We start from the raw sequence: 24711 nt of genomic DNA, 5'->3' as shown, positions 1-24711 counted from the left end.
CGATAGCTTAGGCTGGAATATGGACTCAGAATTATTCGTCGACTGAAACACCGATTAAAGGTAATGAAGTTGGAGGAAGCAATGCACAATTCGACATTTCTCGAGTTCCAAATAACCATGCTCTTTATCTTTGCATGGGAACAGGACACTATGATAACCTATCCACGTTTAGCTAGGCAGAAAAATCACGAATTCCTAATGTTCTAGATGACGAGGGATGACGACTACCATACAAGTTGAACATGTCCCGAAAAAATCCCAATAACAGAAATGCAAGAATACTGAATGTTTGCAGCATTCGGTGACAGATTCTATCCAACCCTCATGGAAACTGCCAAACAAACCCAGACAGGAGTGGAACCTAATTACCTCATAAATAAGTTCCTGATACGAAGAAGCATTTTGGAGCTCTCGAAGACGTTTTCTCGGAGATGAGAGAGTACTGTATTTGTATTCACAAGTACAGTATAAAACTCACTGTGTTTGCAAATACAACTCATATCAAGGCGGCAACCGGCTAACAAAATGGTTCACGCTCAGTAATCGGGACGATCAATCACGTACTTTCGATGGCTTTTGCATAGGAACTCCAGCCACCCTCCAACAAAGTCTGTCCATCGGAACGAAGTTTGAGTGTTTTATCTTTGGCTTAAAACTGTCTATACGATAAATCACTAGTTCATAGAACAGGGCGCATGACGAAACATGGAAAGGGTGGATGCTACATTCGAAAATTCGTTGATGTGCACGGAAATAACGTCTTACCGAGAAGCAAACAGGTCTATGATGCAAGAGTTTCGCCGCGTGCAGAGATTGTGATAAGCAACAGAGAAAGAGAATTCGGTGCACATAGTAGAATGAAAACGCAGCACACGTCACGATGAGGTATCAATCATTAGCTTGAATGCACTGTGAACAGAATCTCGCCAACCCTCCACTGCTGGCTAAAGTCCTGGATGCTGCCTGATTGAAGGGTGTGTTTCGAGTGATGGCCATCTACCGCTAATCGCGTACAACTGAACGAGTAGGAATGATTTCTTACATCTTCCCCGTGGTAGGGCTATAGTGAATTAACCGGCAAGGAAGCGCGTCTCTGTGCAATTTGTGGTTCTCATAGGTCCTAAATCCAGATGGAATCTCGGTGCTTCCCCAGAAGAGCAAGCACCCTCGGGACCGGCTAAAATCGCACTCGACCCAGAAAAGTTCTCAGTATTTTTCTCTAAATCCTCCGTGAACACCGAGTGACGCGAGAACAGGAGCAATCAGTCGTCCATGCTACGGACAGTGTAGTCCCACAACTGCTCTGTTGAAAGAAGTTGGATTTTGTCAAATTGAACATTCATAGAACAAACAAATGAAACGCATCAAACCGTTCCACCGTACGTTATCCGGTTGATCGTGATTTTTAGAACATACTGCGAAATTGTATGATCATACACGGTTATCGACTCGAACCCATCCCTATGTAACTCGTTCCGTTCTCTGGCACACGGATTGGTAAAGGGATACTATGGAAGCTACCAATACCTATCTATGTTTCGAAGTCTGCACTCTCTGGACGTAGATGGGTGAACTGTCGCCACTACCCACCACCATTAAGCTAATACTTCGTCTGCTCTCTCGTGATAAAGAAAAGCAAAATTTTTGAAAATTACACTGAGGTAAATTGTGCGTTTAGTTTGCCTCAGAACTTTTCATGAAAAAATGTCCACGTGAAACGGGTGGATAAAGTAGCCGCACAAGGAAGCATTATTAGATGCCCTTATACATCAGTTCTATAATGCATATGATTCCCGTCGCCAATACATGTATCTCAGGCATCATACTATACACGCCTCCTCTGTCTCAATGCTCAAACCAACGGACGAATGTTATTGGTTCCCAATCGTAAAGTACAAAGTCGTCGTTTTGTGATACGTCCACAAAAGCAGGTAATCTGATACAGGCCGTGTGGTTCTTGGGAAGACTCATCTTGAAGAGAGATCTGTATCTCGCTGTGGGAATAAATCCAAGACGAGCAAACTCACTCTTCTATTGTATGCACTCACCATTCAGAAGTACTCACTTTGTTAACTAACTTTGATAACACATGAATATTGGCAGTTTTCCTTAGGATGTGATCAAGTCCCAATTTGGACGCTGCTACACTAAAACTGTCCTCAACTTTTATCGGCTTTTTAAAAGGACACCAAAAGCACAAAGCTCACCTCCTCCAGAGTGACACGGCCGGATTCACACTTCCGCAACGAACGAAAAACTTGGCACACTGACCTGTTTGCAGAATGTAAATATTAAATTCGAACAGTAATGGTCAACTATTGTAATATTCTGACAAAAAAACTTCATTCATCTAGCACCTAACCATGAGAATCGTATGATCATATAATCTCGCTAGATATCTGCTGCAACTTGACAAGAAAGCACAACAAAGAGTATGAAAACGATATTACTTGATTACCATGAAGGTCGATAGCAGGGCAGTCTTCATAGGCACAGGACCGAATGACTGCGAGAACTTGGACAAATTAGTCATAGATTCAGGTAACTCCACCTTTCGAACGACTTTAACAGAGGCCCGATCACCGAATGGATTGAGGCCACCAAAGCAAAATGAACTGTTCTTGGGTAACAACGTGGGGACGGATTCTCAGAATAATCGAATCGACTTAAGACCCAAGACCACCTAGTGCTAAAATCTTATCTATGGTTGCCTCATCCTAAGACAGACAAGGAGAATCCTAGATGACGTGGAAGTATGTGGAAAACGTCATTTAACGAGTGATTACAGCTCAGTACATGATGCAGATTGATACAAATGTGCTGTGTAAAACCGAGGAACTTTGTCCAAGCAGTCCTTTAACCCTTTGAAATAGGAACCTGTATACCAATTATGCAATTAAAAAAAATTTCCACTATACAACCATCTTTCGCGAATCTGATGGACCTGGTTTTCTTCTCTGAAAGCGTCACAAAGCCAAGCGCAAGGTATGGTTCTTGGAATCTTTCCAACAGTGAGAAAGCAGTTTAGTAAGCCGAGGTTCGAATCAGGATCTGCAACCCTCATCTAACATCAATCAGATATGGAAGGCAGGCAAACCGAACCTAAATACCTACCTATATTTACGTAGCGGTTGACGTAACCTACCAGTTTTAGCTTTCGCTTGCCTACAATAAACTGTCAAAACACAACCCGAGGACTATCCGTTTTGACATGATTTTCGACGTGATTACGACGTGATGACCCACTTGACACGTGACAAATCGCGTGTACGGAAGGAGAGGGTAATCGGGACGCTGATGAACTTCATTCTCATGAACACCATAAAAGTCATCATAGACAGAAATATCAATCTTGGCACTGGGGGGTTCACTGCCGTAGAAACATAACGTTTAGTTAATTATATTTAAAACCTTAGAGTGAAAAAAGGGAAGAAGAGAATGAAAGGAACTGTGTCCTAGCCTACTGAACGAATTCAATGGTGCGTACATCTTCAAAATCCGGGCAGGACAAACTGAAAAAAACTGACAACAGAAGTGCCACTGATATCGGTTAGCGGTCACTTCACACAATGCTTCCAGCTAAGCTTAGGGAGGGACGCGTGAACCCGGTTCCACAAAGCGGATCGCACGAACAACGCCCAAATTTATTTATCTGGACTATTCAAACTGACTTGAATTTTTGGAGGATGTGAACGAAGGAGACCAATACCGCCCGCATCCTCAATGTCTCTGAGTGAACGACTCGGGAGCATTTTGACCTTTAGGGTTTTCAGACAGGTTGAGTAATTTCAAGTAGTACATCAACAACGAAGGTGGAAAGGCGAGAGAGGGAATGTGGCCATAGCCTACACCATCAGACGAAAGCTTGCCAAGCTCCAACTCAGAAGGTCAGGGGATTGTGTTTGTCAGACCTCTATCCACTGACAAACTAGACATTAGAACCTCCGCAGGTGTTAGAAGAAACCCCCGGTAAAGCTCAGTGGGTCACACAAACCGCTCCGCCACGATAAATTTTAGTCTTTTTGCAGTGGCTAGGAAGTTGGTTAGGACAGACTGAGAGGTTTGGTGGATACAAATCGACCGTGGGGTATTGACACTCGTGATCCAGTATTCTATTCACAGAGTAATCCGGAAACTAAACACACACTCTCCATGCAGATCACACCGTTACTGCTACGACACCATAACCCATTGCCACTTGCTTTCATTGAGTGTTGCTAGCCAATAAATGCCAGGTTTGAATGGGCTGAAACAGACACGAGGCATATTGCGGGATCAATCTGCCCTAATCTAATTGTCACATACATGTACGTGAACGTTTTGCAGACTGACGCCTGTGTCTCCTATCGTACACTAACTGGCTACTTAAAGTGTTCTGCTGAGGATAGTGAATTGAGATTAAGTGAAAATTTGAGAAGCAGCACTACTGCAAAAATTCTGAAGAGAACATCGGGGTTCTGCGCAACGTACGCGAGCCTCTGATAAGATTCCACTTCTCACTGTTTGATACATGCTCCAAAGTTTCCAGAACCTTAGCGTGGTTGTTTCTGTTCCAGAATCGGATGTTTTGTAAAAATCTCAACACACGTGAAGGGTACTTCGATAGGCAGAACCCGTCAACCTCAAAGCGGAACACAACAGAAACATGGAAACATTAGACAACGAGCATGGGTTTTCGGTACTTTGTCTGGATCTCCTCATGTGTGAGTAGTTTCTTAGACGGAAACGATGCTATCCGAACCCGTGGGAATTATTTTGTTGGACAAGGAAAACTATTCTTGTGAAGAAATGATCTTTTCTCGGGAGTAATATGCCAGTAGAAAACTGATTGAGGAGAACACAGACTTACATAGTGAGACAGTACGAAAGAGGAGTTCATACAAAATCACAATTACAATCTTCAATCACCGCATGGTTTAGCTGGGTCGAGATGTCAAAGTGTTTTGCTGGATGCGATATTACTTACAAGGCTGTTGATCCCACAAGTAGTCTTTTGGAAAATTCATGGAGGCTGGAGTGAGCTCGGTAGCAGAGTCACAAGCTCGCACCAGTAACATCCATCATTACCTATGCCTGGTCGCATACCCCACCTTGTATGAGTGCTGGTAAGCAGGAGCCAAGCCACGCAACACCTCAGAAGCGGCGTTCAGTCGCCGGCCACTCCCAGCTCGGTACACAGAAAAAAATGGAGAGGCCTAGCTCCTTCATTCGAATTGAAGCTTCAAGCCACAATACGCATTGGATTAAAGTCCGGCAATGGAAGACAGAACAAACCGGCTGGATTTTCAATGAGGCACTCCAGCTTTTAGCCATCCATGGTCCAATAAGGAAAAAGTGGCACGACGAATAGTAAAGGGAGAAGCTACCACCACGGAGAATGTGACAAATACACTAGCGGGGATGGACGCTTCCTTCTTTGTTCTGATAATCTGCCTTGTTTGGATCAGGTTAAATATTGAGCTCCGACCTAACTACCGATGAGTAAATACCTCAGTAGTACATTCTTAAGTAACATGAGGTCGATCATATTAAGTGAAGATATCACTCTTGACAGGGTTTGTAGCAATTCAGGGATCTGATACTGAGGTCTTTCGATAAGTTCATCAGTGCGTTGCTTGGCACCCATGAAGTGATGCATGGCGACAAAGAATAAACCGAAAATGGTAACGGTGACATGGAAAGCAAATTATTGACCCAGTATTACATTAAGGGATACCGTATGTGTCATCATCTAAACGGTGGCAAGGGTTGCTATCCTCGGAACGGATGTGCCCGAACGAGTCCCGGGCTGTAGCCCCAAAACAGACGATTTAACGAGACCGTACAAAAAAGGAGACACATTTGGACTTACTCGACCCTGCTTAAAACAGAAAGCTCCTCATCGGACATAAGACCGGTGTAACGTGCTTTCCGGTCTTCCCTGATGCGATGCTGAAGTGAATTAGGAGACAGAAAATAGCAGAGGCGCTCAAACTGATTTGTTCGTCAAAAATCTGTTTTAAATGCTCAGGTAACTATTATGGGGAAGCTGTCGGTTGAAAGTTATGTGATGAAGGATAAGGAATAAAAGTCATCCGTTGAATATCAGTTACAAGCTTTGCCTGAATAAATACGATCCTACGCGTTGCGGAACCTTCTTATGACACATTTGTGTTCTACATACTTTGCGAAACCTAAGCTGCATAAGACAGTATTGTGAACGCTTCACCTCGGCTAGGTACTTAGGTTAGCACAGTGTTGGACACAATGGCGGTAATGTACTGCTTTAAAGTATTGTCATGAGTGACAGATTTTGAAATGCTGCCATTTGTTTGGCAAGCATGAACGACAGGAATGGGTTCGACATCTCTGGATGATCATCAAGTTATCACAATAATTCCGTCAAACCTGCTATTGCTGGCGCGTAAGGATGGGATCAAACTGCTCCCCAGTCAAACAATTAAATGAACAGGAAACGTCGGAATTAAGTATTTTGAAAGAAATGCGATGATATTAAGGGGACACTCAAAATAACATATTGCTTAACGTATTTACCAGTCAGATTTACTGTGCAAATCTTGGTGGATGGCGTCCAAGGCTAGGGTCGAGGCGAATGTCTTGTGAAATGCACTTACACGCGACACATGGAAGGTCTGGATAAAAACAATGATGGCGCTTTTGTTCATACATCGATCCAGACAAGCGTCAAAATTCATGAAAAACGTAAACCAACAGACGGCCTCTAGCTGGACATCGCGACTGAGAAGTGGCCATTGCGATTAAAACCGATTAAGAGTCGGGTCCGGCAGGGCTTCCCGTCAAACTCAACAACAATAGAGTGACTTTCGCCGATAATAATGATCATGATGATGACTTTCGGCAGAGGTGCAGTAAGCCAGTAAGCCATCCGCTTTTCTTATTTGATCATCATCACCAGTTTTAAAAACCGAGTTCATGAAGTATAGTGCTTATGGCTAGCACAGCTTCGTTCGCCAATGACAGTTAAGCATTGAGGACCGTAGCTGATTTTATTAGTGCATAAATACAGGAGTGTCAGTGAAGTTTTTAATCGAGAGATCCGGGGAGAGGAGCTACGCATTGAAGGCCACAGGTTGGATGCATGCGCGACAATGTCTGCAACCATTGATATGTCTCGCCTCGGGCGTCCCAACCATGGAAACCTCAATGATTAGTGCAGCTGAGTTTGTTAGCGATGGCTTCCACACTCCATTACCAAGACATTGTTTGACCGCCCCTGGCTCCTTTCCACCCTTCATGTGGTAGTGCAAAAATGGCTCTTCGAGGGGTTCGGTCGACTGGCATACGGAGCGCGTGATCAAGCAAGGGTAACCTATGGAGTGCGATCGGTTCATCTATCTTGGGCGAATTATTTCCTCCAAATGTCATTAAACGTACTTCAGCATAAAGGATTTAGTGTTCCCACCGAACTCGGGAAATGCTCCGAAGACATCAATGGTCAAACACTGGAAGTTTTTGGCGTCCTCAGCTTGCAGCTGCCAGGTTTATGACCCGTATAATAATATAGAGCACACCACAGCATTGTATACTCTAACCTTGACGGATAGGCTTATGTCACGCCTACGCCACAAGCAAGGCAGGTTCATAAAACCTGGTCTGGTTTTGTCAATCTGTATATGAATACCATCTTTAGCTAGACCACCAGGGCAGACCCAGATGCCTACTCAGATGTCTACAACCTCAGTCATATCATCCGTAAGCATGAGCTCAAGCCCACCCAATCTTGCAGCAGCACTCTATTTTGCACGTGAGAAGCACATACCAAACCGTGAGGCAGAATTATTTAGATTACTTGATATTGTCTGCAATAAAATACCATTAGGTCCAAATAGAGATTTGTCGTCTGTGTACTCAATATTTTTGAGCGAATACCCGGAAGCATTTCGATCCTACAAGCATTAGAGAGTAAGACTGAGTCTTCCATGATCATATCAATGATAAAGTTGAAGAGGAAAGAGGAGGAAAACCTTGTTTGAAACCAAATTAATGTAGTTAACTCAGGTTAGAGCCTCCCATAGCCCTTCACACGTCCGCTACAGTTGGCGTACAGCGCCTTGAGGGAAGTCAAGAATTTATGGGGGACACATTTGCCCTATAAACAGTGCCATAGTGTCCGCAGGTCCTCGGAAACAAAGGCAGTTTTCAAGCTAACGAAGCTCACCATTGTTGGTTGTTATAGACATTCGCTGTTCCGGAAGCTATCGGAGGGTGGAAATGTGACCAATTCATCTCTTGCAGGATCGGACCCGGCTTGTTTTTCACAGATCCGCCTCTCCTTATGTTCAATCAACCTTCGAGTTGAGATCAGTGAGCACCTTCGATGCCACAGCTACCAGGCTCATGCCACGGTGTTTTTCAGTGTCCGCGTACCTTTTTTGAAGACAGAAATAACTTGATGTGCCTCATTCTGCAGGCACCTTCTCTACATTCCACATCGCACCAGTGTTTTGTCAGATGATTCACCAGGTGTACTCTGCCTTCCCTGAAGAGGGCTGAGGAGATACGATAGGGTCCTAGAGCCCTCCCACGTTTCAGTACGGATATTTCGTATCTTATTGGTTCTTTCGACGGGCGATCAAGGTTTACATTCCATTCTCCCGCATGCGTTGTCTCCAGGGGCTGTGTTGCAGCAGACCAGGTACACTGTTCTGCGAAGTGTTTAGCCCGACATTCAAGTCGGTATTTTTGCGAACGAATTGCTGATCCGTCTTTTTTATTCATAGTTTCACTAAACGTTGCTTTACTCCGTCCAGACAAGCTTACTGACTGTATAGGGCACTGTAGCAAAAGTCTTCTTCATCTCCTGGGTTTTCACTGTTTACCAGAGTTCTCGCTCCTTCCTTGGTCTCTTTACTATGCATTGGAGGGACTCGCGTGCACTGTGGTACCCACTGCCTACCGGTATGGCATCAGTTACTTCTAGAGATCTCGAAGTTATCCAGTGATTCTTTGATCGTATGGGAGAAGTCAAGCAGACAGCAATGGACGCCGCTAGCATAGCACCTTCCACATTTTGCTATGATTCATCCACGTGCTCTATACCAGTACAGTGTTGACTTACTGAGGAGGGTGGTAAAGCTAGCTCAGATCAATGCCGTTGAGCTATGTTAGTTCTCAGAAGATGGTGGATTGGTATTTTTCTCACTGACTTTTGAGAGCCTGAAGGGAAACCCAACGTCAAGCAACAGCAGGTTATGTTATGCAAACATTTATACTGAAGTTTCGTAATGGCTAGAAACAGCTGATCAGCACACAACTCAATGAGCCGTTCCCTGTTGTCCGTACCACAAGCAAACTGACCACCCAAATGTGATTTCAAGGGATTCAGACGACCAACTTGGGCATTCATATCGCCCTCTGGGATCAAAATGTTAGTGGGGATTCTAGATTTCCAGGTTACTTTACAATGTTCACTGACACAACGGACTGTTCGTATTCTACCGTACATTATTTAAAACGGAGTGTTCGGATTTTATTAGGTTTTGGTCCTGTTGCCATCCGCGAGAGGAGTTATTCCAATGCTTGTGCAGGTTAACTTAGGATAACCTTTGAAGACATCGCTCAAGAGCACATGCCTGTGAGTACGCATGCTGAGCATCACTGGAATGCGCTTGTGGACCAAAACCTGAAACCTTGTTGTGGTCGTCGAGCTTCAGTGCCAGTGATGAAACTTAATTCATCGAGATTTAACTGTCAAGATAGCTAACGGACAGCAGCCAGATAGAAAACAACGGGTCCCCGAACTACGACAAATTATGGTGCGAGGCGGTCTACAGAATAAAGTCGTACTGGTCGCTAATACAGATGTGAAGACAAGCGACGGGCCTCTCCATACTTATGGAACCAGCGACGTTACCTTCAACTGGATTAGGACGGTTAGAATAAGTCGGCGTAAAAGCCGCGAACACAACAGTTGACCCTGACTGTGGTATATGATCGCCCGGAATGACTTTGGAAGCCAAGAGTTCAGTGGGGCTCAAAAGCACCTGCTTTGCGCAGCATCTATAATAGTTGGACAAGTGTGCCTCGTTCCCTGAGTTCTCAAAATAATACCATCAGGACAGAAATAGAAGCCACATGCCCGAAGGGCGTTAAGCCCTTGTAGCCAAGGTGCAGAAACGCTTTCGATGCTCCCAGTTAAACTCGGTCGTTTGATCAAAGAATATTAAAGGGAGTTGTATACACTTCCTACCGGTATTGAAATTCAAGGGATGGTTGACGGAAACATGGATTCGGGTTTGTAGTGACTGGTCACATGAACGGAAGAATGATAGATGAACCGAATGGTATCAATGCAAAGAGAATGACTATGGGTCTTCGACTGTTAAGAAAACTTCTCACCATTTTTTGTCAGTGTACGATGCGAAGGCCTCTCACCCAAAATGTAGGGGGGAGGATTCTACGAGCAACTGTCACCTGCCATTATAATCCATCCCATCAACTCAACGCCACTTCCCCGTGACTGAGCTCAATGCTCGAATCGGTCATGATAAACAAACGTGGAGGTGGATAATCAAGCCGCTTGATATGGGAAACCTGAACGAAAACAGCTAGCGCCTATTCAGGATGTGTGTGGCCATCAGTAATACATGGTCCAGTGCTGTGAAAGCACCGACAGTGATCTGGATTCATCCAAGTGGAAATGGACACCATACGGATCGTATCACTGTCCGACAGGGAAATCTCGGGGTAGCTACTGCAGCAATGTGCTGCTATCCTGTGCCAACTGCAACACGGACCGTGCATTGCTGCGATCGAAAGCGCGGTTATCCCTGGATAAACCTCCTCAAAGAGGGAAAAAGTTATTTTAAACTAGTCTTAAAATCAAGCAGTCATTGCATCAATCAAATTACAGAAGCTCTGAGAAGCTGTCACTCCCGAGTTGTCCAATTCAACGGTACTACAAAGGTTGAAAGAACAATGATCCGAGAACCAGAAGGGATATCAAAACAAGCCATCGAATTCGAGAAAGAAAGGCGCCAAACTGGCAGTTACATCTTCCCTGGTCAATGAGAACATGGTTTTTATCTAGACGCCTCAGTAAAGATAGGTTTAGTAGCTCGGGAAAGTATTAGCAGTGCGGGGACCAAACTTTGGAACTATCTGCAAATCAAAAGATTAATGGTGCAAATTAATAAGTACAAAAGTTACTTACCTCCTTTACGATCTCTATTACATAGTTCAGACCTTCTTCAAGGTCATAAAACACGGACAATCCACGAATCCGTGCAAGATGTTGTAAATAGTAGAGTGCTTCTTTCAACTCGGCGTACTCCCTATAAAACAAAAAATGTAAACGGATCATAATTGTGGGCGAATTAATGACGGGTTTATAGGGGTGTTAACAAGCAGATACTTCAGAAGACTACCGTGGCGTGCTACCATCGTTTTTGAACTGCTAATGTACGTGTCGAGCTTGTGTTCATCTCCTCTACAAAGACCATTACCGCTTCACCCAGACAAAGCGGCGAATATCTTCTTTCACCCTTCATTTTAGGGCGCAGTCGCCAGGCAAAACCAGTAAGCCCTCTTCTGTACAGGCAGATCTTTTGAAGGAACACTGAAGCAAACCTAGATGAAATGTTTGTAAAGCAAGGAGAAGCCCTAAGTAATATGCTGGTTGGAAGCGATTCATGACTGAAGAATAAAAGAGGGAACTCCGTTTGCGTGAAATAGCACTCACATGTCAGATATTCGTTCATTGCAAATAAGGGGTGGATCTGAACCCGAAGTATTGGAGATGACAAATACCACTCTGGCGTTTCGACCAGCCAGTGAAGCTGCTTCTACAAAGCTCGAAATGGCGCGAGTCCGCCAAGTCTCGAATACATAGAGGAAAACCACCGAAGTTGATTTCGCCTCCGCCTCAATTTTCACCATCTCCTCAGACCACTCCTTGACTTGCTACTCGAGCACAAATGCAAGAAGGGGGGTAAATGGAATAGTCAGGAGGATCTTGATACGTTATGCATGAAAAAAACTGAAGACTCGCTATTCTGGGTTTCCATGACTGCTTTATTGTGCAAAGCTAAAAATTCAAAAGGTGCTGGCTATAACGCTGACCAGTCTTTCACAGACATTTTGATCTAGAAATAGTGATCTAGTTGGCAAACAGTTCCCCTCAGTGTATCGCTGTTTGGTGTATGTCGCGCTGACCACCATATAAAAGATGTAACGTCTTGGTTAAACCGGCGCGCTGAAGCATTCAGACTGGACCTTGGGGGGTGGTCGACACTACACACAATGAATTAGGAAACTGGAGAATTCAAGATCACAGTCCTCTGTAAAAATGGAGAAGAAATACCGCGAAAAAAATGGAATGAAAGAAGCCTAAAATAGAATTAAGATTAAATTTGACTAGGCCTTTAAGGAAATCGTTCGTTCAGCTGTAGCATCCCTTCGGTGCTTAATTGCCATGCCACCAGAAGGAAGCACGAGGGCTGGGATACTGCCCAAACCTAAACAGGGGAAGTCGAGAGGCAGAGATCGGGTTCAGAACACAGTTCTTCCGGACAGTAGAGTCGTGCTTTAACTACTGAGGCATTTCGCCTCTAGGGAGTTGACGGCTACATGGACTAAGCAAAGGCAAATGTGCAGTATTTCAAAGGGTGGATATTCTAAAGAAAAAAAGGGTTAAGTTCTACCGGTGGTAAAACCTCGGCAGAGACTATTGGTGGGCACAGCATCTAAACTGCGTTGAACATCTATCGAGGCAAGAGCGGCAGTTCATGGTGATAGGCGAAATTAAGGGTGTTAGTGATCAGAGTGAGGTATCGATGAGGCGTATATTTTGAGGTTGAACGGTGTCAAAAGTGGAAAAATAACAAGAAACTCTACACCAAAACGCTAAGGTAGGACAATTTGGGATCCATAAAGGGGAATAATTTCGGTCCAGTCCGAAAGATAAGCTAAAAATTTGACGTGTACGGACTAGTATTGGTTGTTGAAAAGTCAAGGCAGGCGTGAAAGAAGAGTGGACAATGATGAAAAGGTCACCGTCAGAAGCTGAATGGCGATCGAAAATGAGCGCATGGACAGAGCTGGAAAGGTTGAGGGTTGTTGTGCTGGACAGATGCTTTTCACGGTGTTGACCAGGCAAGTATCCAACTTAGTAAGATACTAAGATACTAGTAAGATAGTAAGACAAAGAATTATGCAGAATGGGACACTTCACAAATGCATAGATAGCCGTCAAGAACAAACAACTTACACACAATAAAGCATGAGAGGGTAGAGATCCTCGATGCATTTCAGCACCGATGTTCCAGGATTGTAGACGCATAGAAACATTGTCGGGGGAGTCGCCACGAAACTATTAGAAGTCTAGTAAAGTTGGCAGTATAAATCCGAGCAAAAGGCATTCGACACATCAAGTGCAACCATGTTTCTTCTATTAGAGTGCAGAGGAGAAGACCCAACGTGTGATACGTATGTTAACAGAGCTTCTGGATCTATAAGAATGCATATTCAAAGAGACGCCTTCAAAAACGCCTTCGTTGGTTAGAATGGATTTCGGGATATTCGACAAGAGTCAGTGGAGATGGGTCAACACTGGTTGCGGTTGGAGCAGGAAAACTTTTTAGGATAGAAGGGAGTATGGGGTTTTTGAAGATGAAAAGAGAATGACATTAGATATGGATCGAAAACGAATATTCGAACCAATAATAGCGAACTCATGGACAACATTAAGGAACAAAATAAAAAAGCGTATAGACTATGAGTTTAAAAACTTGGATTCCCGTGATAGCTTGGTAATGGGAGTGGGGCATAGAGGCGGAGTAAGGTGCAACATAGCCGGAGAAAACTAAATTTAGGTAAAAAAAAATTGTGCCTTGTTCCTTCTAGCGTCAGGTGCATTAAATGTAGGAGAGAATAAAGAACAAGAAAAGTTGCGACTGGTTGCTTTAGCCAAACCCCAAAATGATCAACTTCAGGTTAGGACTAACAAGATTGACAGCTTTTTTGCGTTGAACTTGTCTTGAAATTTGTCGGCCACGGGCGACCATGTTCTACCTGTAGAAATTTAGAACGTGTCGGAAGACAGGGATGCAACTGCCAACGTCCGTACGGTATGTGTCACTTACAAGTATGCACGATTAAACCGTTCGGACGGAAGAGATTGCTCTCCTGACTCGGAAAATTTGAGATAATTGGATCCGTCAGAAAAACACTTGCCCGTTTTCCAGTACACACTGAAGGACCCCCCACGACTAACGCTAGAAATCGGTATACCGGTCAGCGGAAGTGTGTAACCACACGAGGTGAGCCAGGCTCTAGAGGGGAAAGTGAATGGGATATGTTGATGGAACAGTGATCTGGGGGACCAAAGAGGTTGAATAGTTTATGACGTAATCAGGCGAGCATGAGTTTACACAAAAGCCAGGGATTCCAGGGAGTCATTGTCGCGACGAGACGGCAAGGCAAACGGTGTGACAACAGAACTCAGCCTCACAGCCCGGGGAATCTTCGCGGGAGGAAAACGGAAAACACTCAATACTGACACTGACGTCAACGAAACTGTGAAGTTTTGCAGTAAAATTTCAGACTAGAAAAGGGAGTGTATCTCATCACTCAACGAACAGATGCATACTACACATAATTTCGCTACGCTAACGAATAAATTTGAGCGAAAGAAGTTCAAAACCAGGGCAGTGCTCGGTGTGAGTCAGATGAGGAAGAGAAACAGTGATAAACTACAGCTTAGGAATTGAGGGCAGAATAGGTCATATGATCCAGAGATTTTGATCTAAGCATGAACTATTTAACACAAAATGCATGGTTACTGTCAGACTAAAACTCGGACACCGTTCGCTAGTTGTTTACTGCACTAGGATACTGACCTTCGTCCGCCAAATACCAGGAAAAACCTTGCCACTAGTTTTCGTAATCATTAGCCGTCCAAATAAAAAGGTGGATTCCGTCGTCACCTGCTCTTTCCGCTTACTCCCACCACCACCGTCGTGTCCTTCGGAATGCTTTACCTGCAGGTTTCGAAGATTAGCAAGTAGAGTTCTCGCCTAAACTACCCATATGTGACCTGCACTCACTTCTTGCTGAATTACAGAAAGCTTCGCGAGAAATCGGTTTTTACATGTCATCTAAACGGCCCTGGTAAGCAGACCGACAGTATCAAAGCCCGAATTTCACATTATTCCGTCAGGTGCATTAAATGTAGGAGAGAATAAAGAACAAGAAAAGTTGCGACTGGTTGCTTTAGCCAAACCCCAAAATGATCAACTTCAGGTTAGGACTAACAAGATTGACAGCTTTTTTGCGTTGAACTTGTCTTGAAATTTGTCGGCCACGGGCGACCATGTTCTACCTGTAGAAATTTAGAACGTGTCGGAAGACAGGGATGCAACTGCCAACGTCCGTACGGTATGTGTCACTTACAAGTATGCACGATTAAACCGTTCGGACGGAAGAGATTGCTCTCCTGACTCGGAAAATTTGAGATAATTGGATCCGTCAGAAAAACACTTGCCCGTTTTCCAGTACACACTGAAGGACCCCCCACGACTAACGCTAGAAATCGGTATACCGGTCAGCGGAAGTGTGTAACCACACGAGGTGAGCCAGGCTCTAGAGGGGAAAGTGAATGGGATATGTTGATGGAACAGTGATCTGGGGGACCAAAGAGGTTGAATAGTTTATGACGTAATCAGGCGAGCATGAGTTTACACAAAAGCCAGGGATTCCAGGGAGTCATTGTCGCGACGAGACGGCAAGGCAAACGGTGTGACAACAGAACTCAGCCTCACAGCCCGGGGAATCTTCGCGGGAGGAAAACGGAAAACACTCAATACTGACACTGACGTCAACGAAACTGTGAAGTTTTGCAGTAAAATTTCAGACTAGAAAAGGGAGTGTATCTCATCACTCAACGAACAGATGCATACTACACATAATTTCGCTACGCTAACGAATAAATTTGAGCGAAAGAAGTTCAAAACCAGGGCAGTGCTCGGTGTGAGTCAGATGAGGAAGAGAAACAGTGATAAACTACAGCTTAGGAATTGAGGGCAGAATAGGTCATATGATCCAGAGATTTTGATCTAAGCATGAACTATTTAACACAAAATGCATGGTTACTGTCAGACTAAAACTCGGACACCGTTCGCTAGTTGTTTACTGCACTAGGATACTGACCTTCGTCCGCCAAATACCAGGAAAAACCTTGCCACTAGTTTTCGTAATCATTAGCCGTCCAAATAAAAAGGTGGATTCCGTCGTCACCTGCTCTTTCCGCTTACTCCCACCACCACCGTCGTGTCCTTCGGAATGCTTTACCTGCAGGTTTCGAAGATTAGCAAGTAGAGTTCTCGCCTAAACTACCCATATGTGACCTGCACTCACTTCTTGCTGAATTACAGAAAGCTTCGCGAGAAATCGGTTTTTACATGTCATCTAAACGGCCCTGGTAAGCAGACCGACAGTATCAAAGCCCGAATTTCACATTATTCAGCTCTAACTGTCAATTTTATTTCTGATACCCAAACAGCGCGCTTTTGATCGCCTTTGATCACAATAGTGCAGAAGACGCTTTCCTTAACAAATCCATTTTTACCACTCATGAAGACCTGTCTCATCTCAGCCAGATGACGGCGTACAGATTGCCATCAGGCCGAACACTGATCTTGCACCCGTTCACGAATGGGATTTATCAAATGCAGTTACATTCAACCTTCCAAAATCTCTATATGCCTATTACACCTTTAATCATATTGTACCCATTAAATCTGGTCCCATCCCACAATCTCAGCTACAGCCTTTCTTGGTTTGCCATTTTACAACGGTCTCTTCTATCCGTCTCATATCGGACAAATTGAAATACGAGCTACCGCGTCAGATTTCTGTTGTGTTCCCTAAAGTCCCTCTGCCCTTCGCAATAGTACCTGATCTGCATATCTGAAATTCGTCCGTACTGGGGATTCTTACACCTGCCTTTCACTTCTAAACCGAGTCCAATGGAAAGTTATACGGCTCAATACCTTCCTTACTTCGAATGATAGCCTGCAGTTCCTTCACTCTCTATCGCTAGTACCCGGCATCCCCTACGCTATGCTCCTAGTCATTCGCTCGTGCAACGAGCTTTTTCACACCCTGCTTCAAATGTGAAAAACGCTCATTCCCGCAGAGAACTCGATCTCACTCCATTTTTTCTTAACAGCGCGAGATTCTGTTTCCAAAGCTTCCTGTAATACTAGCTTGCCTATCAAATGTTATATAAATGCAGGTGACTACTCACCTGTTGTTTGGAATCCATTCACAAAAAATTCCAAAGGGACCACATTATGTAAGTAACATGATGAGCATCGCCCGGTGAAAACCATGAATTCTATCGTGGAGCAAAAGCCAGCTCAGTACTCAATGGCCCATCAGACCATCGACTACCTACCATAGTTAAATCAACAGACCGTTAAAAATTGGTGACGAAGCCTTTCATCAAGGTAAATTGATGAAAACTACGTTCTAAAAGAGTAGGAGATCTATTCGGAGGCACCCAAGTCCCCTTGCAATAGATCTCGCTCAACATGGAACACCGCGGTGTTATGAATGTATTGTGTAGAATTTAGGTGCTTCGTTGCCGCAAACGATGATTTGGTATGCGCAGCACATGACCAGACCACCGCAGCTCTACTGGACCCAATTCACAGTTGTAATCTCTTTGGCACAGGATAAGTAGTAAAACGGTTAGCGAGAACCTGAAGAGCTTCCGGTTCCATTACTCGCAGAGATCATGTTTCACAAGCATACAACAAAACAGCCTGTACTTGAGCCCATGAGATTCAGGGATACACCGCTTTATTGTCTGAAGTTACTAAGCGCGACACAAAACCCCGGAGATTCATGGATTTACCTCAGCCGTTACAGGATGGTCGGGGCTTATATAACTTCCAACATACACAAAAAGCTCAGAAAGATTTGAATGTCTGTTTTCGGAGTGGCCTCATGTCTAGGAGCATGGTCTTAAGAAAAGTTAAAATATTTGTTACACTGATATTGCGCCACCTAAGACAACCGCGCTGCATACTCTACCAAATTAAACAAACTTGGGATCACAGGCAGGATGCGCTGCGCTGTGCTCCGACTACTGACAAAAGTTACAGCAACCAACTGTCGTTTTTATTCAGTTGGCTGCAGAGTAGAATTGGACTCAGTCCTAGGTCATTATTAAAGGCCAATGGTTTTCTACATAAGCTAAGGAATCCCATTAACTCTGCTACACGAAGGCCCGAGACTGTCTATGGTAGAGACGGTGCTGTCAGGAAAGGTTGCCCAATTTCACTCAATTTTCAATGTCTCTGCCAGATCACGAAGATCATATTCTGGGTATTCATTTGGTTGAGTGTGGCATCCTAGCAGACGCTATTTGTGCCACAGCCACCGAGATACATCACCCTTTAATAGCACGGCGAGCAGTGTGTCCAGGAGATTTAGACCAGGTTCATCTTCCAAACCATGGGAGCGACACAGTAGGCCACAGAACGATGACAGCCATGGCAATCGTAACATAAAGACTGTCTAACCAGTTTCGCGCATTGAATAGTAAAAATGTCCCATAATATGATCCTGGTTGACCTCTTGTGTGACTATACTGATGCCAACAGCTTGCTTACATCAATGCTGATGATGAAAATGCAACATGTCAATGCCAGCGTGTTTAACGAACAGATGTGCGTGGCTGTCACGTAACAAAAATCAGCACAGAGTAATCCCATGATCGTCTCGAACTAATAATCAACAAAGTGCCCGAATACATCAAGCTTACCGGATTACAATAAGTAATATCATGTTCCTCGAGAATCGGAATAGCTGTGTCTACACGCCAGGTAGTTGGATTGCAAGCACCACCGAGAAATACTGCAGTTTTGGGTAGAAAGTAGCCAAGAACCTACCATGATACTTGTACTCTGTACGCTTTAGATCTCCCCAAGATTTGTTCTGTATGTGGCATGCACCCAACAACTGAAGTTCGTGCTTCAAGAATGTTTTTTTGCAGGCGCTAGGTGGAGCTGCATTTTCTGCGTAACGGAATTCCTCAATCAGACAATCCCCTTAGGGTGGCTGAACGAAAGATAAAGGCTGGACATACGTGCAGCATTTGACAAGCATGGTGTCATCTGAGAGGTATATTCCTTCGCTGGATCCTGAAACCAGACGAGGTGAAATGCGGCTTGAGGAAATAAATACACCTGGTGACCAAGGTCGATCAAGTCGGTAGACATCCTTACTCGGGCCCCCACCCTCTGTTCATTATATAGACCCCAATCACTCCACGATTGATCGTCCTGCTGCCGGCACGCGACCCAATAGGAAGCCGGGACAACCTGAGCGTCTGATTGGTTAACATCAGAATCCAAGTGCGCGAGAAACCACGGAAGCTGATAAACTTGGTCAGAAGATTACTCAAGAAATGAAGTTCCTCCCGGCTCGCATCTGGCATTCAAAGCGCAAGGCGGACAATCAGCGCCTATAGTCAGTTCGAATCGGACCTTTTTCCTGTAATTTTCGCACTTATTCGATTTTCAATTTATTTTACTTGATTTCTTATATTTTTCCCTCCTGCCCTTGTGCTTGCTATCCGTTGAAGATAGCTGAGGAGAGTATTCACCGTTACTTTTCATGCGAGATCGAACCACAAAGCCCAGGTCGAGAAATGCTATGTGATAGAGACTGAGCCTGTATATTATGTTTAGGCTGAAGAGGCAAAAATGTAGAGAAGGCGAAAGAAAATCCTCTGGTTGCAGCGATCCCATTGTTCTGGGGAGTCAATAAGTATCTGCTGGCACCGCTGCGTAAATGAACACTAAATCTGACTTTGAAGCCACTTCAGATCGACATGTTTAAGTTGAAAAGTCACATGGGTGTTGCGTCCGAAATCAGTTGAGTTTTTAATGCAAACTTGGTAATGGATTCTTTCGGTGTATAATCTATTCAGTGACATGAAACGTGTCACATAGTTGAATTTCTTATTCTAATACAACTTGCTCATGCGGAATTCTGTCAGGCAATACTTCATTTTTGAGGTGCACACACTCGTTCACAATCATGAACCGGACTACGACAGGCTGCCCCCGAAGAGATACGGGCGAATTGGATACCCACCGAAGATAAGACTGCCACGGCATCTCTAGCAGAGAGGCACACGGAGGATCATCTGGGAGCGCTTCTCAGAAGGAACACGCCAAAACCTGCCCCAATTGCTTCTTGGCTGTGTTTTTACTGGCGTTGTTGACGGACAACCACAAGCACAATTGTTGCGCTGAAAAGGGATCGACGGACTTTTGGACTTCTGGTCAATCGTTTCTCGCCAACTGCCGTGAAGAGGACGTTAAAGTGGATTATCAATATTCAAATAGCTTTCCAGAACGTCAAGTGTTTATCCGAAGATCGCCATCTAGGCGCGCGAAAATTGGACCGCACCAGTCCCAGGATGGATGCAAGAAATAAACCTCCGATTGGCCGTCCCATACGTATGATCAACCCGGTGATATCTGCGGGCTCTCATGCCATCCCAGGCAATCTCATTCAACTGATTATGACTCCAGATCGCAGCCTCTACTCAATCTTCGCAGTCCTTCTACTAAAGGCGAAAATAGTGCCTGGGGTCGGGCAAGGCGTGAGACAACAGGGCACTGAAAATATGTAGAATTATGGTCACCTAGTTCCTTAGCGGACGGAAAAATCCCATCGGTGATCAACGTACTCAAATCACATGTCACAAGCTCTAAGCTAGGTTGTGCCCACTTTGCCGAAATTAATAACAAATTCCACCGACGGACCCATCACTGGTGATGACCTCGACATCGAAGGCTGCTGCAAGTGCCTCGCAACCACTGGCCAGTAGGCCTGGACAAAGCACTTTATATGGGCAATCGTAGTAATGACAGTCGTGGATGATTCTTCTGAAAGTGAGAAACTTGCGGCCTTCAGCTTTACTCCTTCGAAGGTGACCAGTTTGATTGTGGATCCAGTCGCCATTCATGGCCTCGTCGGGACCATTCCGGACGTCTCTAATACGGAGGATTCGACAGCCGGATGTTCCACTTTTCCACCCAACTAGAAGCACAGGAGGGCAAGTGGGGTCTATTCATAACTGGATATGGCCTTGTTCAGCCCGATCGTCCCCTCTGACACACTTATACACCTTTTCGTGTTGCAATGTGCGTTAAGGTGGAACCAATTCTCTTCTGGGCCCATCAAGTCCGTCGGACGACGACTTGCTCCTCATACACTCCCCCTGAGCAACTCTCCTCGAGCTGCCGGTCCGCGCACCTTGCGCTGGTAGGTGATTTTATTGCTCAACAGGCGTGCCAGATGAAGTTACAACTCATTCGGTCTAGTGGCCATTCCACATTTGCGCTGACAAAAATCGACCATCAAAGAATTTGGGCGCGGTGTGTTGTCCCACCAACTAGATACCGCGTAGGCCGACTACGATTTCTGCTGGGTCTGGTCATCACCAAAATAAGACATTTCCTTGGTCAAGTGTTGATTTGGCCCCCATAATCAAGATACTGACCGCCCCATACCTTCGGCTTGTAAGCATTTATTTCTAACAATTGATTCCCATGGTCGTTCGATCAGCCACACCTCCAAATTAGTCGCACACTGGTAGAAGACTGCGGCAATACGGCCTATCAATGGCAGTAGATCGCGGTATGATTATGAGTATGGTTATGCTTATTTCGTGGCCGATGACATATGCCATCTCTGAGGAGAGAAATTATGATTCATCGTTTGTCGTTTCGTTGGGGATCAGGCAACATGCTTTCACAAGCGGCAATGTTTTTCGCAAGAGCATTCACGTGTGAGCTGCCTGAAGAGGCGACTAAAAGATTCAGTGAAGACTGAGGAGTTCACATGCAACATCTGGATATCCATAGAAGATCCATCCCTCTAACCCGTCGTCCTAAAATAGCTGGACTCAAATGGCACGCAGATACAGCCATTCCTTCATACTACGACCTCATGGCCTCTATAGCGCCGTTTTAAAATGGTCAGCAATCTGCATTAAGTGTAGCGCTAATAATAATACAAGGTTTATTCCCAACTAGCGAGTGGCATACCTTTAGGTATGGTCATAACATTACGGTCAGAATGACCGTGGTGGCATTTGTGGGCACTGGTTATTTCGCGGAAAAGGGACGGTGACATAAACAGTGGGTGGTAATCGATGTAGATTTCGTAACGCATGAGCAGCTGCAAGTAAGGAGCCTCATTTATGAGGGCTATTCGTTTCTTATGAGGAGCATATCAGACGAGAGAAGATAAGATCATTAGGATTTGAAAGTAGGGGGCAAAAAACAACATGAGGAAGGGCGTAACATGCGGCTTCCTGTCCGGCACGTAATAAATATTTTCAAACTGCAGAAAATGTGGAACCAGAACAACGAATCATGAGAGGCCGCAGAGCTGCCGCGATCTGGCCGGCCAAATTGAAATATAGCCTAAAACCGTNTACACGACGCTCTTCCGATCTGCAGAGTGCGGTAAAACTGGATAATGTAATTTTCTGCCGAAGGGGACCGGGTGTAAACATTCCTTTGGAAAATAAGTTCATACAAACTCACAAGAGGGCAAGCGATCTGGACAGAAAATGACTGACTTGGTGACTGACATAATAAAAGTAACCTACATTTTTGGATTCAACGGAAGGTTCAACCGATTGGAATGAATGCCTACCGGAGGCGGCTGGGACCAGATAAAGACTTGGTTCTTGATGGCCGGGAAGGAAATGAGTGGTCAAGTTGGCGTAGTCAACGTAGGAAGTGAATATTTCCGGGTATACATCAGACTAGGTAAGGCATTCCATGCATTTGCTGCACTGCAATGCTTCAATTTCTGGAAAGCCCCCCTGACAGACGTCGTGGTTGATGAAGGTGGGCTGGAATGTGCAACTCTGTGATCAGCGGGATGTTTTAGTTTTACCGGGGGGCTCCTCGTGGAGACTAAAATTCAATGTAATATCACAGTCAATGTTTTTCGTCCGGTCAGGGGTCCATTCATGTGCATTGCCCACACTGGGTGGATTGGACAACGGCCATAACACATATTACCTTCTGTCGAATCATGCACATAATAATGCGATTAAATGGTAAAAACAACGCCATTGGTCAGGTGGCTGTTAAGCGGATCTCCGCAAGGATACCCTCTTTTACTCACTCTTCAGCGAAACCACGGCTGAGAGGACTTTCATACACGCAATTGGCAAAAAGATCGAGACACTTACCAGTCCAGCGTCAAAAAGAGCTCCGATAATCCGGCAGTCCGGAACTCATATTTAATCAAAATCTAGTACTCTTCGAATCCCGGTTGTCAAAGGCACATCAAGAAGGCGATGGAATTTCCAGAGTGTTGTCACCCCGCTGACTTTACATATGGGGCACCTCACATGTTTTCACCTGGTCTTGCAAGTTAACACAAGTTGCGCACCTTTGGTGATTGCCTCGATAAGCACGCTTGCTTGGAATATTCAGACCAGGAATTATGCCAAGGAAATATCACAACTTCACTAACATTTCTGGTAGTGCTCCGCTCTAACAAAAGATTTCGCACCGCATCCCTGGCTGAGAGATCCGTCAGTGGCTTCCAGCCCCACTTATTTGAGTCCATCACAGAAGCCTACCGCGCCAGAAACTCGACTGTAATAGTCTACCTGGACACACAAAACGCTAGTTGCTGACCCTTTCACGTAGAACTTAGTTCCGTTGGCAGCACTGAGCATCCATCACAGTGGTTCACCCCCAATCTAACAAATCAAATTTGTTACAAACAGCCGTCTCCACAATCGATAATCAGCGGAACCATTCTAGTAAGATTGCTTAGCCTCGTCCTCTTCCTACTCTATTTCAGCGACGTCTTTGACTCTGTATCCTATGATAAACCCTTCACCCTACAACTTCCCTTTCAGAAATAGAAGTATGTCAGTGCAATGATGGCACGACTACCCTGTCTGAAAGAGCACCTGCAGCTATTATCTCCGTGGTTTTTTGGACCCAGCCTCCCCGTTGCGTTTTCAGTAGTTTTTATACACTGGTCAAATACTTATTTGAAGCGCTTTCTCAATGGCTGCAGTCACCTCTTCTCTGATTCTTCCCTATTTGATTGGGCTTTCTTGACGCCTAAGCTTACAAGTGCCATTCCCATGCCAGTCTCCTGCTTCCAGACACTCGCCCCGTATCCCATAATAAACAACAGTTCTACAGTCATCATCCATTGCCCACACTGGGTGGATTGGACAACGGCCATAACACATATTACCTTCTGTCGAATCATGCACATAATAATGCGATTAAATGGTAAAAACAACGCCATTGGTCAGGTGGCTGTTAAGCGGATCTCCGCAAGGATACCCTCTTTTACTCACTCTTCAGCGAAACCACGGCTGAGAGGACTTTCATACACGCAATTGGCAAAAAGATCGAGACACTTACCAGTCCAGCGTCAAAAAGAGCTCCGATAATCCGGCAGTCCGGAACTCATATTTAATCAAAATCTAGTACTCTTCGAATCCCGGTTGTCAAAGGCACATCAAGAAGGCGATGGAATTTCCAGAGTGTTGTCACCCCGCTGACTTTACATATGGGGCACCTCACATGTTTTCACCTGGTCTTGCAAGTTAACACAAGTTGCGCACCTTTGGTGATTGCCTCGATAAGCACGCTTGCTTGGAATATTCAGACCAGG

At 44.8% G+C, this 24711-nt stretch overlaps 2 protein-coding genes across 2 annotated transcripts in view; one reads left to right on the top strand and one right to left on the bottom strand.

Moving 5' to 3' along the window:
* T265_04001 (hypothetical protein) overlaps positions 1-19247 on the bottom strand; it is a gene marked incomplete at both ends in the record, with an annotated part of 32843 nt that extends 13596 nt beyond the window's left edge. Inside the window, 7 exons of the mRNA XM_009168619.1 lie at positions 2208-2271; positions 5852-5931; positions 11174-11294; positions 11702-11922; positions 18791-18882; positions 18918-19076; positions 19115-19247. Of these exons, the coding sequence (XP_009166883.1) occupies positions 2208-2271; positions 5852-5931; positions 11174-11294; positions 11702-11922; positions 18791-18882; positions 18918-19076; positions 19115-19247 (870 nt within the window). The remainder of the gene's footprint in view (positions 1-2207; positions 2272-5851; positions 5932-11173; positions 11295-11701; positions 11923-18790; positions 18883-18917; positions 19077-19114) is intronic.
* Positions 19248-20455: 1208 nt separating this feature from the next.
* T265_04000 (hypothetical protein) lies at positions 20456-20671 on the top strand (the record flags this gene model as incomplete). Its single annotated transcript, XM_009168618.1, has 1 exon — positions 20456-20671. The coding sequence occupies one exon, from the start codon at positions 20456-20458 to the stop codon at positions 20669-20671; it is 216 nt and encodes a 71-aa protein (XP_009166882.1).
* Positions 20672-24711: the final 4040 nt, after the last annotated feature.

Source organism: Opisthorchis viverrini, assembly GCF_000715545.1.
Source record: "Opisthorchis viverrini unplaced genomic scaffold opera_v5_62, whole genome shotgun sequence".
In the NCBI taxonomy this organism is placed as follows: domain Eukaryota; kingdom Metazoa; phylum Platyhelminthes; class Trematoda; order Opisthorchiida; family Opisthorchiidae; genus Opisthorchis; species Opisthorchis viverrini.
Note: the sequence above shows the minus strand (reverse complement) of the source record. Positions and strands in the feature narration are given on the sequence as shown.